The sequence below is a fragment of the Sphaeramia orbicularis genome, chromosome 17, assembly GCF_902148855.1.
Source record: "Sphaeramia orbicularis chromosome 17, fSphaOr1.1, whole genome shotgun sequence".
Taxonomy (NCBI): domain Eukaryota; kingdom Metazoa; phylum Chordata; class Actinopteri; order Kurtiformes; family Apogonidae; genus Sphaeramia; species Sphaeramia orbicularis.
The window spans coordinates 36,975,643-36,993,253 of NC_043973.1; the positions used below are offsets into that span (position 1 = coordinate 36,975,643).

General features: G+C 39.0%; 1 protein-coding gene across 1 annotated transcript in view; it reads left to right on the plus strand.

Moving 5' to 3' along the window:
- scp2a (sterol carrier protein 2a) overlaps positions 1–17,044 on the plus strand; it is a 36,470-nt gene extending 19,426 nt beyond the window's left edge. The window contains exons 14-16 of the mRNA XM_030161172.1: positions 8,625–8,754; positions 14,474–14,553; positions 16,107–17,044. Coding sequence (XP_030017032.1) covers positions 8,625–8,754; positions 14,474–14,553; positions 16,107–16,202 — 306 coding nt within the window. The 3' untranslated portion in view covers positions 16,203–17,044. The remainder of the gene's footprint in view (positions 1–8,624; positions 8,755–14,473; positions 14,554–16,106) is intronic.
- The last annotated feature ends 567 nt before the right edge of the window (positions 17,045–17,611 follow it).

Consider the following 17,611-nt stretch of genomic DNA (forward strand, 5'->3'; position numbering starts at 1 on the left):
ATACAGCCCCTCATAAACAAGTAACATTAATTTCATCAACAGTGTAGTTCTGACATTTAGCAGAATGGTTGCCAAGCAACACACAGAAGCAGAGGAAGATTGGACTGATTTTTAGCATTTACGTGGATACTGCCGTTAATGATGTAGTTGTTGAAGTACTGGTCAGTTGTGTTAGTGCTCCTCTGTTTTTGGCAATGGGCGTTTTGACCCTTGAAAGGTACAGTACATTTTAATGACACAAGTGGGGATGTTGTTTTGTTTCCACTTAGAGTACATTAAGAATTACAGGACTTCTCTAAGCAGCATTTACTGAAGTCAGAAAATGGACTGTTCCCTCCCTTCAGTTTCTCCAGTCTTTTTAATCTCCTTTAAGGCATTTACCACCAGATTCCCCAGAGTGTGACAAATTAACAAACATAAAGGCACAAAATACTTTCATCACAACTATTCTCACTGGCAGTGCAACAGTATGTCCATTGTATTCTGTTCCCCTAGTCTACGTCCACTCTCTTCTGTCCTTCTGGGTCTATGTCCAGTGTCTGTGTCCAGTCTCTTCTGTCCCTCTAGTCTATGTCCACTCTCTTCTGTCCCTCCAGTCTATGTCCACTCTCTGCTGTCCCTCTGGTCTGTGTCCACTCTCTGCTGTCCCCCTAGTCTATGTCCATTCTCTTCTGTCCCTCTAGTCTATATCCACTCTCTGCTGTCCCCCTAGTCTACATCCACCCTCTTCTGACCCTCTAGTCTACGTCCACTCTCTTCTGTCCATCTAGTCTTTGTCCATTCTCTTCTGTCCCTCTAGTCTATGTCCACTCTCTGCTGTCCCTCTAGTCTATGTCCACTCTCTTCTGTCGCTCTAGTCTATGTCCACTCTCTTCTGTCGCTCTAGTCTATGTCCACTCTCTTCTGTCCCTCTGGTCTATGTCCACTCTCTGCTGTCCCCCTAGTCTACGTCCACTTTCTTCTGTCCTTCTGGGTCTATGTCCAGTGTCTATGTCCAGTCTCTTCTGTCCCTCTAGTCTATGTCCACTCTCTGCTGTCCCTCTAGTCTGTGTCCAGTCTCTTCTGTCCCTCTAAGTCTGTGTCCACTCTCTGCTGTCCCTCTAGTCTATGTCCACTCTCTGCTGTCCCTCTAGTCTATGTCCACACTCTTCTGTCCCTCTAATCTATGTCCACTCTCTGCTGTCCCTCTAGTCTATGTCCAGTCTCTTCTGTCCCTCTGGTCTATGTCCACTCTCTGCTGTCCCCCTAGTCTACGTCCACTCTCTTCTGACCCTCTAGTCTACGTCCACTCTCTTCTATCCATCTAGTCTTCGTCCATTCTCTTCTGTCCCTCTAGTCTATGTCCACTCTCTGCTGTCCCTCTAGTCTATGTCCACTCTCTGCTGTCCCTCTAGTCTTCGTCCATTCTCTTCTGTCCCTCTAGTCTACGTCCACTCTCTGCTGTCCCTCTAGTCTATGTTCACTCTCTTCTGTCCCTCTAGTCTACGTCCACTCTCTGCTGTCCCTCTAGTCTATGTTCACTCTCTTCTGTCCCTCTAGTCTACGTGCACTCTCTGCTGTCCCTCTAGTCTATGTTCACTCTCTGCTGTCCCTCTAGTCTAAGTCCACTCTCTTCTGTTCCTCTAGTCTATGTCCACTCTCTGCTGTCCCTCTAGTCTATGTCCACTCTCTGCTGTCCCTCTGCTGTCCCTCTAGTCTATGTCCACTCTACTGTCCCTTTAGTCTATGTCCACTCTCTGCTGTCCCTCTAGTCTATGTCCACTCTCTGCTGTCCCTCTAGTCTGTGTCCACTCACTGGTGTCCCTCTAGTCTATGTCCATTCTCTTCTGTCCCTCTAGTCTATGTCCACTCTCTGCTGTCCCTCTAGTCTATGTCCACTCTCTGCTGTCCCTCTAGTCTATGTCCACTCTCTGCTGTCCCTCTAGTCTGTGTCCACTCTCTGGTGTCCCTCTAGTCTATGTCCATTCTCTTCTGTCCCTCTGGTCTGTGTCCACTCTCTGCTGTCCCTCTAGTCTATGTCCACTCTCTTCTGTCCCTCTGGTCTATGTCCACTGTCTGCTGTCCCCCTAGTCTACGTCCACTCTCTTCTGACCCTCTAGTCTGTGTCCACTCTCTGCTGTCCCTCTAGTCTATGTCCACTCTAGTCTATGTCCACTCTCTGCTGTCCCTCTAGTCTATGTCCACTCTCTGCTGTCCCTCTAGTCTATGTCCACTCTCTACTGTCCCTTTAGTCTATGTCCACTCTCTTCTGTCCCTCTAGTCTATGTCCACTCTCTGCTGTCCCTCTAGTCTGTGTCCACTCACTGCTGTCCCTCTAGTCTATGTCCACTCTCTGCTGTCCCTCTAGTCTATGTCCACTCTCTGCTGTCCCTCTGGGTCTGTGTCCATTGTCTTTCCTCATTTCGTCCATTGTTGTAACGTAACTTCCACTTCACACTAATGATTGGTCAATGCTTTTCTATGCCAGAACTCAGAAAAACCAACCTTATGGTGAAAAAATAAAATACCGCACAAGTACTTTCACACGTTCTTTTTCCGACCATAAAAACAACTCTTGTGTGTAAAGACCTTTAACGTGTTCCATGTGCTTTCATCACTCCTTCATACTGAGCTGACCCAGTGAATCAACCTTTACAACAAAATGGAAAACAATGAGTGCTGCATTGTAATATTGATATGTGGTCACAGAGGTATTTCTCAGAGTATTTTATCTAGATCAAGAGCAGGGGCTGTCTGTTTAATAGTATTTATCTGTGCACCTGTGCAGTATTTGCAATATGTTCATCAATGTGGATGCCTGAAGTGAAGTATTGATTTTTCATCAATATATAATCTCCTCCTCAAAGCCAAAGACTCCAGAGTAGAGCCAGTTTAATGATTTGTGGGAGGATGTGTACCGTAGAGATCATGAAATGCCTGAAGACGTACGGTGTTAGGATAATATATGAGAAATGCATTCTTGTATTGATTTGGACTCTTGTGTGGTTCATGTGCTCTGATTAGTCTGCGTTAACAGAGTTGATGACAATGATGCTGGATTTTACCACAGTGAAGTGTGTGATTGCTGTTTGTCAGGGTGGCGATTGGGTGATTTGTTCTGATGATGTGACTGAATGTATTATTAAAGGGGTGATATTTTGCTTTTTTAAATGCAGTTCTGCATTTTAAAACATTTCCCTGTGGTCTACAGGGTGGGGAAGCAAAATTTACAATGAACATTTAGTTGTTTTTTTCTCAGCAGGCACTACGTCAATTGTTTTGAAACCAAACATATATTGATGTCATAATCATACCTAACACTATTATCCATACCTTTTCAGAAACTTTTGCCCATATGAGTAATCAGGAAAGCAAACGTCAAAGAGTGTGTGATTTGCTGAATGCACTCGTCACACCAAAGGAGATTTCAAAAATAGTTGGAGTGTCCATAAAGACTGTTTATAATGGAAAGAAGAGAATGACTATGAGCAAAACTATTATGAGAAAGTCTGGAACATACTATTAAAGAAGAATGGGAGAGGTTGTCACCCGAATATTTGAGGAACACTTGCGCAAGTTTCAGGAAGCGTGTGAAGGCAGTTATTGAGAAAGAAGGAGGACACATAGAATAAAAACATTTTCTATTATGTAAATTTTCTTGTGGCAAATAAATTCTCATGACTTTCAATAAAATAATTGGTCATACACTGTCTTTCAATCCCTGCCTCAAAATATTGTAAATTTTGCTTCCCCACCCTGTAAACTGTAAATGCTATGCTTGGGCCTGAATTCTTCATTAATTAAGCTCAACCCTATTTCTGAGTAATGACATGAGAAAGGTCGTTTTGAGCGCTGGCCCTTTAAATCCAAATGAGCCACTTCACACCCAACCCCCTCCAGGTTATTCGCTGTGCTGCTCTGTCCTGTTCAGCCACTTGTGTTCGTTAATACAACCAGCAACTGAACATTTTAGGTGATCAGCTTGAAGTTTGGACATATTTTCAGTTTTTACTACAACCGCTGCCGCTGACAAACAGTTAGGGCTGGATGTCATGGCCAATTTCCTTAATCGATTTGATATCGATTCATAAGGTTCTGAATTGATTAATTGCAATTCGATTCGGTATTAATTGATTGATTCAGATTCATTTAGTGATACCAAAGTACAATTTTGAGTTGTAACCTGATTATTTGACTACTGCAGCCATGCAACACAGATTGATACTGTTGTAAATTGTTAAGAAGGAAAACACAGACTCAAGAATTTGCTCATCCAGTGATATCTCTCCCCCTCCTTTATTTGACACTAGGTTTTATACAGGAGAGTTATACAACATCTGCACATCCTTTCTACCATAAAAGGAATCTGACCATTCACTACGTGCGTGATATGCTCCTTTGCCAAATATGATGCTACCAGATTAATGAGTTTGTTTTGACCATAGTTTGGTGAGAATTTCCTTTCGTCCTTATTTCAGGTCAAGCTGACCTGACACACACACACACACCACTTTACCAGAAATTGCTCAATCTCAGGAAACAGACACACACACTTAAGGCTTATCAAAACATTACATGTGACACTGGACAAATGGTGGAATGGATACTAACAGAGAGGAAAATGAGAATCACAATATTACAGTAAAGTATTCTTTTTACCTTTAAATACCATTTTAAATATCACAATATTAGAAAGGAAGTAAATCTGACATTTCATCAGTAAACAGATGAATCTGCTCTGAAATAATGAACAGGACACAAACATGTCCATGTTTCTCCAGCGGCTCAGAACGGACTTCTTCGTCATCTTTATTCTGTTTTATACCTGGTGCTTCCAGCCTTAAGGCACATTACTGTCACCCTGGGGCACTGACACCAGTTTGGCCCCCCTGAAACAGACTCATGTTGGGCCCTTGGTACAACAAACTCACTGGAGGGGGAGGATGGGCGGAGCTTGGTGATTTCCGCTTTACTATTCCTCTAACTCCACACTCAGCCACAGGTGATCCAAGTTAATATTTCTAGAACGACTGGCTTCCGTGACCCTCCGCTGCTGGCCAGTTCCTCTGCACTGTGGGTTCGAATTTGAGGCTGGGAGGACCTCCCGCGAAGGGGTTTTCCCCACCCTTCCTCCAGGTTCCCCCCGCGCCAGAACTGTCGCAAGCACAACCAAGACGCCCTGTCTCCACGAGGGGCTCATGAGACAGAGCTGGCCGCACTTCCGCGTCGGCTGTTTCCGGGTTGTTTACTCATGGTCCTGCTCTGAAAAATCAATCTCCTCCAAAATTAATCGATTACGCAAAATTAAAAGGAAATCGATTTTTTTACCCAGCCCTACAAACAATTATGGCATACTCTGAGAAATGATCGTCAGAAGTCTTGATGTTATATGTGCAAATGTCGTGACGTAACTAGTCATAAAACGTAACAAATTAAGAATGAATTAAAACGGGCTTTAGAAATCTACTCAATTTTTGCCGGAATTAATATGAAGATAGCTTTGCAGCACCTGGAGGGTTCAAATTCAAACTTTAAGAACTGTTAAGGTCCAAATACACAAATAAATGAACCAAAGACTAGCTAATAAAAGTGGGGTTAGCAAAATATGACCCCTTTAAAAAATAGTTTGCGGAAGGGCTTATTTTTGTCTTTTCCGACAACAATATTAACAATATTAACAAACAAACAAACAACTTCATATTTGTGCTAAAATTTGGTCGATTTTTCGTCAATGTGACATGAACCTACGATGTAAATGCGTCACAAAATATTGCCTGAAACTTCACTAATTCATACTATGTCTCCCAATTCAGCACGTTAACATCTTGCATATCCAAGATTTTTCTGAGGTTTCTCAAGGTAAATTTAATCTTATTTGATTGGTTGCATTCATGTCTATTACACCCAGGGCTGGACTGAGACTCATTTTCAGCCCTGGAGATTCATACCTCAGACTGGCCCACTTTAGGTCACGACCAATTATTATTAAAATCATGGAATTATAACCTTACATGTTAGGTCTACACACTGTTCTGCAAAGCCTTGTAATTCAGTGTATTTTCTAAAATATTTCCAATTCAGCGCAAGTAAAGGTTGCTTCACAATGTGGATTTATTTCAACAGTGAGTGCACATCGACATCTCCAACATTATTATTCCTCACAACACAACAATAACAGAATCTATATTTTTGTTCTTATAAGTGTTAACATTTTTCAAACCTTTAAAATGTTTGAAATGAAATAAAAGAATATATAAAAATATTAAATAAAAAAATAATATAAAAAATAAAGCTTGCTGCAATTTCTAATAACTCTATCGTTTTCGTATCCTCTGCAACACAAGATTTCCATCACAACTTACTTGTGGTTTGTTCCATCTTTGCTATTGAAAACTTTTAGTATAGTGATATTAGGGGTTTGACAAGGATGATAAGAAAAAACTGTCTGTATATCCTGTGACTGAGGGCGAGCAAAGCAATCAAAGCTAACAGCAGACTCCTCTTCATCTGTCTCATTTGTGCCTAGTGGTTCAGGGTTGTGCTGCTGAGCTGCTCCTCTGTCATCAGCAGACTCTGCTCTCCCTTTCACTCTTCCTCCAGTTTCCCTAGACTCGCCTGCACCTGGATCACAATAAAAAATAATATCTACAGACATTTTGACTTACTGAACCAATTCAGATATTTACATTGGCAAAATATGCAGGCTTATTTGATATTACTTTATGCTATTGCCTTTCAGTTGTGGGCTTTGTGTATTTACTGTCTCACTTTTAATAATAAAAATTAAAATAGGTCAGGACTATGGTTTGGGTACAGAAAGTGGTTTTACTGGAACTCATGCTTGTTCACACAGTCTGTTCCAACAGCTCACCTTTTCCTTCCATCCTGACAGGAACAATCCCCTCATCACTACTGGCTACTGGCTCTGCTTCTGACACTAAAGCACATTTTAAAAATGCTCATAATTCTCAACACACATCTTCTATTTTTCAAAGCCTTGGTGTCAGTTTCACTCATGTAGTGCTGAATCCTGGAGCATCTCAGAGCACCTTTCATACTGAACAGGCCTACACCATACTCTTCATTGGAGCCTATTTATTCTAATAATATTCCGTCTATGAGCAGTCCTACCTGCCCACTCTGGACTTGTGGGCTCATGGCTGGTGTCTGCTGCTGGATCTGCTTTCTGACTCTGAGGAGCTACAAGACAAAGTTTCCCAGTTATGTGGTGTCGCATCATACTATTATTTAAATTGCATAACGTTATGTTACACGCCACAATGCCACACAATTCATTGACTCGATAATTAACTAACTTGAAAGGTGGTTTACCCGGTTCATCGTCCTCATTAGTTGTTTCCAACCGGGAGGTCGTTTTTGTGAAAAAGTTGTCGATTTTGTCACATTTGGCTGCGTTTGCGTCCAGAGCTTTCCTCTTTTTCATTCTTGCCTTCTCCGCGCCACCCTTGCTCTTTCTATTATACATGTTTCAAACAGCAAACACAGCTGACCATCCACAGCCTACAGAGCACAGATGGTATATGCTCCACAGTTACAGTACAGAGCTACTAACCGTACGCAAGGACAGATTACATCACGTCACGGTGCGTCTGGGTCTACTTGCTAGTAGAGGGGGTGGGGCCCAGGAACAGCGGTTGCAGTTTACGTGATCAACCCAGTGCCATGACTGACCCCCCACCCAAAAAAACCCCCCAAAAATTGTATATATATGTTTATATATATATTTAAAGTGAACTCCGGCCCTCGCGGCCTAAATATTATACCGGCCCACCGGGAATTGTCCCAGTCCTCCGATTACCCAGTCCAGGCCTGATTACACCCTAACTTGATGAAGACTTGGTCTTATGGTTGGGGGGGTTTATGGGCCTCTTACAAGTAAATTTCATATTTTCGGTAAAACTTCATAATATAATTTGAGATGCTAATTATTGATATAATTACCATATTTGTCCAGCATGGAAAATAATAGAAGGAGTGGAACTGATTATAAATAAAGAATAAAAAGCTTTAAAAAACAAAAGTTCACTGCAGGGCAACTCCATCAAATAGAGAAAAGCCAGTGGGTTAGTTTTCTCTTATTACTGATTTTACATAAATTTGGTTTGGGTGCTGCATTTTAGCATTATAATGGAAGGGAAAACAGTACCACAGGTGGAACCCTGGACACAAAGGTCATGCATTAGTTGATGTTAATTTCGTGTCAGCGTCATTTTTGTATTCAGTGATTGTGGCTGCTCAGTGTTAATGTCAGCAGTACACTTTTTAAAGCAGCATCTGTCCTTGTACAACTGTTACACAAACTTCACTAATTATTTATTGTAGGATGTATTGTCGTTGCATTATTGAAAAATGTTATCGCACATTGCAGATTTTCCATGTCATGCCCGCCTAAGTTATTTCAATTGTTAGTCTGTTTCATTGTTTCTGCTCAATGCACCGTCACTTACTTGCTTTAATTGTTTCGATAATTTGTTTTTTTGTGTTACCCTTGAGTATGAAATGTGCTCCATGAATACATTTGCCTCGCCTTCCCTTCACTACATCCACAAACGTCACTTTTATTGAAAAAGAAAGGAGCGTGTAAAAATCATTTCTTTAATAGAGGCCATCTTGTCTCCTTGCAGGAAGGGGAGCAGCTGGTCAAGAAGGTCGGTGGAGTGTTTGCATTCAAAGTGAAGGACGGACCAGAGGGCCAAGAGGCGACTTGGGTTGTGGATGTGAAAAATGGCAAAGGCACTGTCAGCAATGACCCTGGTATGTATGGGAAGTGGGGTAAAAGTAATATTAGAAGCTTCTATCAACCATCACTGACAAACCCTCAGGTCAGATTGAACACTGTCATTATGAAAACTAGACAGTTAAATTGCCTCGGTTTCTTTTGACGTTGGCAATTTCAGTAAACTACAGGGTGAGTGATCGGTTTTGAGCACACTCTCCATGATGGTGTGGGATGATTGGCTTGCTTATAAAATATCTTGAATTTAATGATATCTCTGTAAAAGCAGAAATATATCTATTCAAAGGTTATTGCCTCAAAGAAAAATGTGTTTCCCCAAACATTAAAACTCAAAATCCTAAATAGCCTCCAACAACCAAATGCATCTACTGATATAAAATGTTTAACACCTTCTGACCCATTAATCCTATCGTTACATGTACATAATTCAGGTAAAATGCAGTTTCTCAGCTTTTCATGGTCGTCAGATATGACCCATTTGGATGTTTAGTGGCTCCGTAGTGAACATGGAAACACCATCATCTTCTGCAACATAGATTCACCAGTAAAACCCATGGAGTTTGATATACGAATACTGGATGCACACTTTTTGCATACTTTTGCTGATACAGTCACCTTCTCTTTAGTTTTTTTGTGTTCCTATGTATCAACCTTTGAATTTACCCTGACTTTTTATGAACATCTACATGGTCAGTGAATTAAATATAAAAAAAATAGCAGATTTTCACTGAAAAATATTAAACCATTATAATAAATAGTGAAAACAAGTGATCACATAGGAAAGATTAAATGAAGAGAAAAACACACAAAAATGTATATGTATGTAGGCTGAAGAACCCCCATTCCTGATGCACTGGTAAATCAGTTGAATAGTTTAACTCCACCATTAAGTACTGCGTAGTTCAGTCTTTTGACATATTTTCTGACATGTATATTATGGTAAATTCTGAAATTGCCTTTTTAAGTTACTTTATTACCAAAATAGAATTTTAGATTGTTGGAGAGGAGGCCAGACTTCTGCACCTTCTCTGAGGCTGTAGAGGATCACAGGGGATGTTTTTGGTGTAGATGGCAGAAGTGTCATCAAGCAGGTAGAAGAGAAAAAAAAAAAATGTGATTGTCGGCTTTAATTACTGATCAGACATGAGTCAGCTGATCTGTTCTGTGGCTTTGTATAGACCCATTACTGTGATGTATTTTTACTTTCCTTCTATATAGTTGCATGACACAATGTCATATCATTTATCTTTATTGTAAGTCTTAAAATGTGTATATTTTCACATTCTTTCTTTTTAGCTTACCAGTTGACAGGCCGTAAGCTATTGTCGTCATGTGGCGTCTGTCGTCGGTGTCCGTCGTCCGTTACAAAAATTTCAATCGTCTTCTTCTCCGAAACTACAATTCCGATTGACTTCAAACTTGGTATACAGCTCCTTTATGATGATGTCAACAAAAGCTAGTGAAATTATTTGGATCCGGATCTGATTCTGGATTTGGTGCGACTTTGAAAAATTTCCCCATTATAAGAGATAGGAAGTGGATGGATGCAATAACTCAGTAAATATAAATGATATCAAGCTGAAATTTCTCCAGTCCAGCCCTGATGGGGAGATGACCAAAACATAATGTCCACATGCTGATCAGGATCTTCTTCTGGATCCGGAACTTACGGAAAATTTAACATGGGCTCTTATGGGGAAAAAATTTCAATCGTCTTTTTCGCCCAAACTCCAGTTCTGATTGACTTCAAACTTGTTATACAGCTTCTGTATGATGATATCAACACAAGGGTTTGAAATTATTTCAATCCGGATCTGATTCTGGATTTGATGCGGCTCTGAAAAATTTCTCCATTATAACAGATAGGAAGTGGATTGATCCAATGAATCAGTAAGTATCAATGATATCAAGTTGGAATTTGAATTTTGTACAGATCTGATTGGAATATGAGCAAAACATGGGCTATTTCTGTAATAGAATAAATACACAGAACTGGGTGATAATAAATGGCATCTGGATACATTTCCCAAAGCTTTGAATTTGGCCGGTAGGCTACAGGGCCATTGGTCCTATTTTTTATTTTTATTTTTTTCTCCTGATTTGGGCTTAATAAATCATAATGTAACTTACAAAATGACCTTCCCTGTAGCACTGGGTAATTTATTGAATTCATTTAATTAATTTAGTTTTTGCTTTCTGAAAATCGTGAAAAATGACAACATCGCAAAATAGAGATTATTCATCTGGAGATCATTCTTGCACAACATAAATGCAAAACGCAACTTGTTTGACTCATGTAATGTATTAATTTTTCTTTCCAGTCATGTATGGCATATAGTTTAATAGTTTTAGTAAAGAAAGTGCTGTTTTGAAGGTGATGTTTTCAGTTCATGCAGTCGGAAAACAATCATCTGTAACGCTGAAAAGATAATATATCGCTTAGCTCTGCTTCCCCTAGTGTGTCTGTTTCTGTATCCATACCAACCTGTACTCTGATTCTTTATTGAGGATCTGCATTGGATTTTCTAGCTCTTCAGTGTCTATATTCTGCTCCTTTGAAGTATCAACATTGTGCGACCTTAGGTACCATTAGAAGACCTCCAACATATTGGGCTCACGTGAATCTTACATGTGAAAAACCCTTAATGTATTCTTCTGATGGATTTTAAGACTAATAATGCAGCTTCTCTGGGCATTAAAACAGATCTAAAACCCTTTGAGAGCAAAGAACAGACACAGTGCTTTAACCATCCTGATCTCTAATCAATATCCTTGAGGCATTAGTCAGTTTTAATAAGCTCTTTGTGCACTCACTTGTTACATGCACACAAACCCACATTTTCACGTAACTACTCTGTCATAAATACCCACCTTTAATTTTCATTAAGTTTGGAATCATTATTTCAGAGCTCAGTGTTCCTTTTTCCAAATTACTGAATTGTTAGAAAATCCAAAGATGTTCTGAGGTGTGAGAAAAATTATCCTTTAAAACATCAGTAATTCTTTTTTACTCTGATCTTTGGTGTATTTGCAACGTGAGAAGGACAAGATGGAAAGAAAGAGATGACTTCAGTGAACACGTTGTGCTTTTTCAGATGATTATTTAAGATGTTTTTTCTTTATCACATGCTCTTGTTTTTTTCTCTTCAACAGGAACATATACTATAACAATAAAAATTACCGTTGACATTATGCTCACACATTTGTAGTTGTACAAGTGTGAAGGTAAAAGATAGAGGTATCATTTTAGTTCTTTTTTTTTTCTTGTTCAGCACATTTAAAATCTGACCTTCTGTTGTGATATATTCATTGCGAACATATTTCTGCAGTCAAATTATGCACACTGGTGCCTTTTTGGCTGTAAAGAAGCGAAATGACTCAACAGTGATAATATTACTAAATCATTTTATTCTATCGACATTGGGCTGAAATAAGATGAATTATTTTTAAGGTTATTACTTTGAGGTAAATCTCTTTTTGAAAAACAATATTCCAAAGCAGCGAGGGGGAGTTAAATACCAGAACACACCAACAAATAAACTAAAGCATCAAATAAAGTCTAAAGCTCATTGTTTACACACATCTGTATCATGGAATCATCAAGTTTTCTTCTTCAAACTAAAACACATAACCACTTATTTTCACAGTCAAAATAACACTGTCGTATGATCTTAACATGCTGCATCTGCTGATAGTTTACATCATAGCTCTGTTAGCTTAGCTCTGTTTTTAGACAGAAAACTGCCACAATAAAACTGTTTTCTGTATGGTTTGTGTTGTCAACAGCTGCACTAAAGATCTGTTTGGAATCATCGGAACAAGGTCAGAACTGTCACAGTTTAGTCTGAACCATGGATCAACAAACAGCAACTTAGCAAAGACAATAATATCACAGAATAAGCCTAATAATGTTCATAAACCTCATAATTAAACTCACCTGTGTAGAAGAAACGCTGCCATTTCAGCATCAAACTTCATTCTTTTCATTTAGAGCTGTGTCCAGTGGAGAAATCAACAACAGTGCTTTTAGCTTTTAGCGTTTGGTCACTTTCTTTGACTCTAAAAGTTGTTTCTTTGTGGTTCTCATCCTATCAGGTCACTTTCTGACAGATTTGTCAAAGGCCCCGTGGGGTTAAAAAAAAATGTCTCCATTGAATGAATAGCTCTATTAATAGCTGATTCTGAATGGCTAGTTAAGTATAATTACCACACACCCCTGAAGGGGAGGCAAGGGGTATTGTTTTTGGTTCAGTTTGTTTTTGGTTCAGTTTATTTTTGGTTCAGTTTGTTTTTGGTTCAGTTTGTTTGTTTGTTTGTTTGTTAACACTCTAGCAGCAAAACTATTTGTTGAATTCATGCCAAATTGGGTTTATATATTGCCAGTGACCCAGAATAGATGTGATTGCATTTTGGGAACAGTAGGTCAAAGTTCAATTTTTTTTATGAACATTTTAAATCTTTTTTTTTTTTCCTTCTGTTTTCTTATCATGGGCGACAGTTCAAATGTCTATAGAAACATCAATTTTGATTAAATTTACTTCAAACTTGGCACATATATAGGAGTAATTGATACGTTGACATCATCACACGCATATACATGATGACCTCAGCTGGATCGATGCCAAAATAAACTACAATACTTGCGAAGGGCGGGGTTTGTTGTACCTGGCACCTCTTGTTATAAATAAGATGGTGGGAGAACCTTATAAAGATACTGAGTGAAATACCTACATACATGGCATCAGTCAGACTTCTTCCTTTATTTCCCTTTAGGTCAACAGAGGATTAAGCTACAGAGTACATATATAAAGTTCCTACCTGGAGTTATAATTCCATACAGTAACAACTGTTGATGTGACATCACAGAAATATTGTACATTATAGTATTCACAAGCCACATCTGATCTACTGATGAGAAAATATTTTCATCTAACCTTAACATTCGCCTCAAGCATCATAGTATATATGACCATCATGCCCGGGGCAGAAATCTTGCTTATTTAGCTTGATGGAAAAATGTTTTTCTGCTGCAGGCTCACGTTGGCATTTAGATATTTTGTCCTAATGAGGCATGAACATAGTGGACCCATTCAAGATCAGAGTAGAGAAAGCTTGAGTCATAAGGGTTTTCTGAATTGTTGTTCAAAGAACTCTTGTGCCACACTGTATTTCAACACTAATGGAAGATGTAATCAAAATGTCAAGTGTTCTCTGGAGTGCTTTCTCTTTGAACAAGATTAAGTATGACTCACATTCGGTTTGTAGCGTGTCATTTAATTTGATGTACAACACAACATTATGGATTTAACGTTTGTCTTCCTTCCTAAGAAAAGGAAATATTCATTTATTGTTCTGCATGTGGCCTCTTTGTCTATTTGGCAAAAAATACAAGGACACATTCCTCTGTGAACCTGCTGTCATTTTGATTTTCAGAACATGACTGGAAAACCATTTAGTATATTTTCACCACACTTCCTATAAAATTATCAGTAATGTATGTGAAGTGGTTTATATTGGAGTTCTGTATGTTGCCCATCCATCTTGCCCTTTTGTTTCTCATGCAATTGAGTTTTCTGTGTATGTAAATTGTAGTGATTCAAGGTGCCTTTCTCTGAAATTACTCAACTCCTGCTGTCAGTGAATCGAAGCTACCATCAGGAGCATGTAATGGTTGTTGATTATGTGGGGGATGTGGAGATGTTCCAACCTCTGATGCCTCTGCTGTTCTCCTTTTAGGTATAAAGGCAGACTGCACATTAACAGCGAGTGACGCAGATCTTCTGGATTTGATGACGGGAAAGTTGAACGCACAAATGGTGTGTATTTATCAGCTACATCAGTGGTTCTCAACCTTTTTTCAGTGATGTACCCCCTGTGAAATATTTTTTCAGCCAAGTACCCCCTAACCAGCGCAAAGCATTTTTGGTTGAAAAAAAAAAAAAAGACTTAAAACAGAGTGCTGTGCCATCAGTGTCTGATTTATTAAACTTTGGAACTCCATTTGTAGTGGTCTCTCTTGAACTATTTGGAAATAAAATAGATATAACTAAAAAAAGAAAGAAATAATTAACTTAATTATAAATAAAGATTTGTGCCCATAAAAATAATTATCAACATAAAGTGTCCTCCTTTGGGATCATAGTAAAGATCTGTTCTCAAAAAGAAATCATTAACTTAGTTTTAAATAAAAGCAGAAACTGCCAAAAAAAAAAAAAAAAAATTCCTCATCATGTCTTGAGATGATCTGGATTCAGACAGTTTCATCTTAAAAAAGTCAGGTGGCTTATCAATGTGAAATCCATGTTTTGTCTTCAGATGATGCTGCAGATGTGCTGGCTTCATGCTACCGTTAGCTAGTTTCTCCCCACAGAAAAAACACAGTGACTTGGGTGGGTTGCTACTTGCGGACGTAAATCCAAATAAAACAATCTTCAAGATACAGCTGGAATTTTGCCGGTTCTGGTTCAGCCTTCTTTGCCACTTGTCCCTCCGGGTTTTCAAAAGAATTATGCTTCAACCACAACTCCATTGTTTGAGTTTTCAAGTGATTGACAGGTGATGCTAGGTGGCATATAACAGGTTGGGTCGACCCATTCTGGTATGGGGGAGACTCTGGGTTTTTAGGATGATGATATTGAATAGCCTACGGAATATAAAATTAATTTTATGAACTTGTATATTTCCCTGAAATATTTTTTTAATTTTATAATTATTTTATAGGATTTTTGCATGGATGCTACTTTTTAAATATATTTTAAAATCTCACGTACCCCCTGGAGTGCCTTCGCGTACCCCCATTTGAGAACCACTGAGCTACATCATGTAACATTGCATTTTAACCGGAAATGGTAAATGGACTGAATTTATATAGAACATTTTCTACACCTTCATGGTGCCCAGAGCGCTTTACAGTTCCTCACATTCACCCATTCACACACACACTCATACACCAGCAGGCAGCTGCTGCCATGCAAGGCGCTGCCAGGCCCTACTGGGAGCAATTCAGGGTTCAGTGTCTTGCCCATGGACACTTTGACATATGGACAGTCAGAGCCAGGATTCGAACCGCCGACCCTTTGGTCATTGGACGACCTGCTCTACCAAGTGAGCCACAGCCAGAAACTATAAACCCACAACATGGAGAAATTCTGAACCAATACTGATGTAACAATTAAGTGGGTAGACATACTGATTTAGATGCATGTTTTTATTCCTCATTTTTTACCAAGTAATAAATGTCTTTTTCATATTAGAAATAATGATTCTATGACACAGCTTTTAGTACAATACACTACAAAAACTGTCACGTACGTTCAGCTTTTCAATATACTCTTATGTTTGCTTGTTTGTCTCTCTCAACTCCCGTCAGGCGTTCTTCAAAGGGAAGCTGAAGATCACAGGGAACATGGGCATGGCTATGAAGCTGCAGAACCTCCAGATTGCACCTGGAAAAGCCAAGCTGTGACGGCCTCACATCCATGGATTAATGGCAGATTTATGCCCTGCCCACAATAACACACATACCTCTCTAAATAGATGATTTCTTGGCATGTTTTTTTTTTTTTTCTTTTAGAAAAATTCTATCCATGCAACCTTGGTTCTATATAATATCTCACAAACTGGTACAAATGCTCTGATTCTGTAAACTTCAAACTGTAGACATTATGAATAATACTGAATAGAGCACATGTAGAGGCTTTAATCTGTCATGAAGGTAAAGCAGCAACAAGTGGAGTTATAAACTGAAGTTAGTTTAAGTCCATCCGGTCTGTCTCAAAGGTGTCTGTGTTGACCATCTACTGCAGGTCATACACCGATTTACACACCTGGATTTAAGGATTCAGGTGCAGCTTCATCACACAAAGTAATAATAGACATGAGTAAAATGGGATGTGACGCCATAGTTTTTCAGTCTCTACATTTTCTCTGCCCACATGGATGCTCACAAACTGAAGTTTTAAACATTTTCTACAAATCTGTTTTAGCAAATAGGGCTGGGAATATCAGGGTACTTCACGTTACGATATACATGGCTCACAATAACCATAATATCTCAATATGGTGATACTGCGATTATCGATATATTGCTCTGAATAACCTACAATATATCCGTGTGTTTCTAGAGGCGTATACGTGAGGGGTGCGTTCTGTAACTGCTGTAACTACCGTAACTGGCATAAACCCAAAGTGAATCTTAACATGCTTTGAACTTCCGACTTCTGGCTTCTATGCCTCTGTTGTGCCGGAGCTTACACAAAATTTTCACGACTTCTCACCAAGGTTATTATCGTTAACAAAATAACGAAAACCAGAATTGAAAAAAACATTTCTGTTAACTGAAATAAAACTATAATAAGAAAAAAACGATAACTAACTGAAACTGTATTGTCTGTTTACAAAACTAACTAAAACGTATAAAAATTATGGATAAAATTCCCTTTGTTTTCGTCTTTCTCAAAGTCGGATTGATATGAAATCGATTTATCTCCCTCAAGCAATTTTAGCTGCTGGCACCATATGATATTTAACGGTCCGTCACTTCTCGTCACTTGTGGTTTCCAGTTGTCTTCTGGTCCCCACTCTACCTGGAAACATGGAGACTAAAGTTGGGAGAAAGCAGAGTCCTGTCTGGGATTTATTTGAATACGACAGAGAAGAAGAGAAAAGATATAAAAAAAACATTTAAAATAAGCATTTAGAAAAAAATGAAAACTAATAAAAACTAGCAAACCTGCTCTAAAAACGAATTAAAACGAACTGAATTAGAGAAAAAAAGTCAAAACTAAATAAAACTGAACTAGAATGAAAAATCCAAAACTATTAGAACCTTGCTTCTTACATATATCCACTGGGCCCCCTCCTCTTTTCAATGGG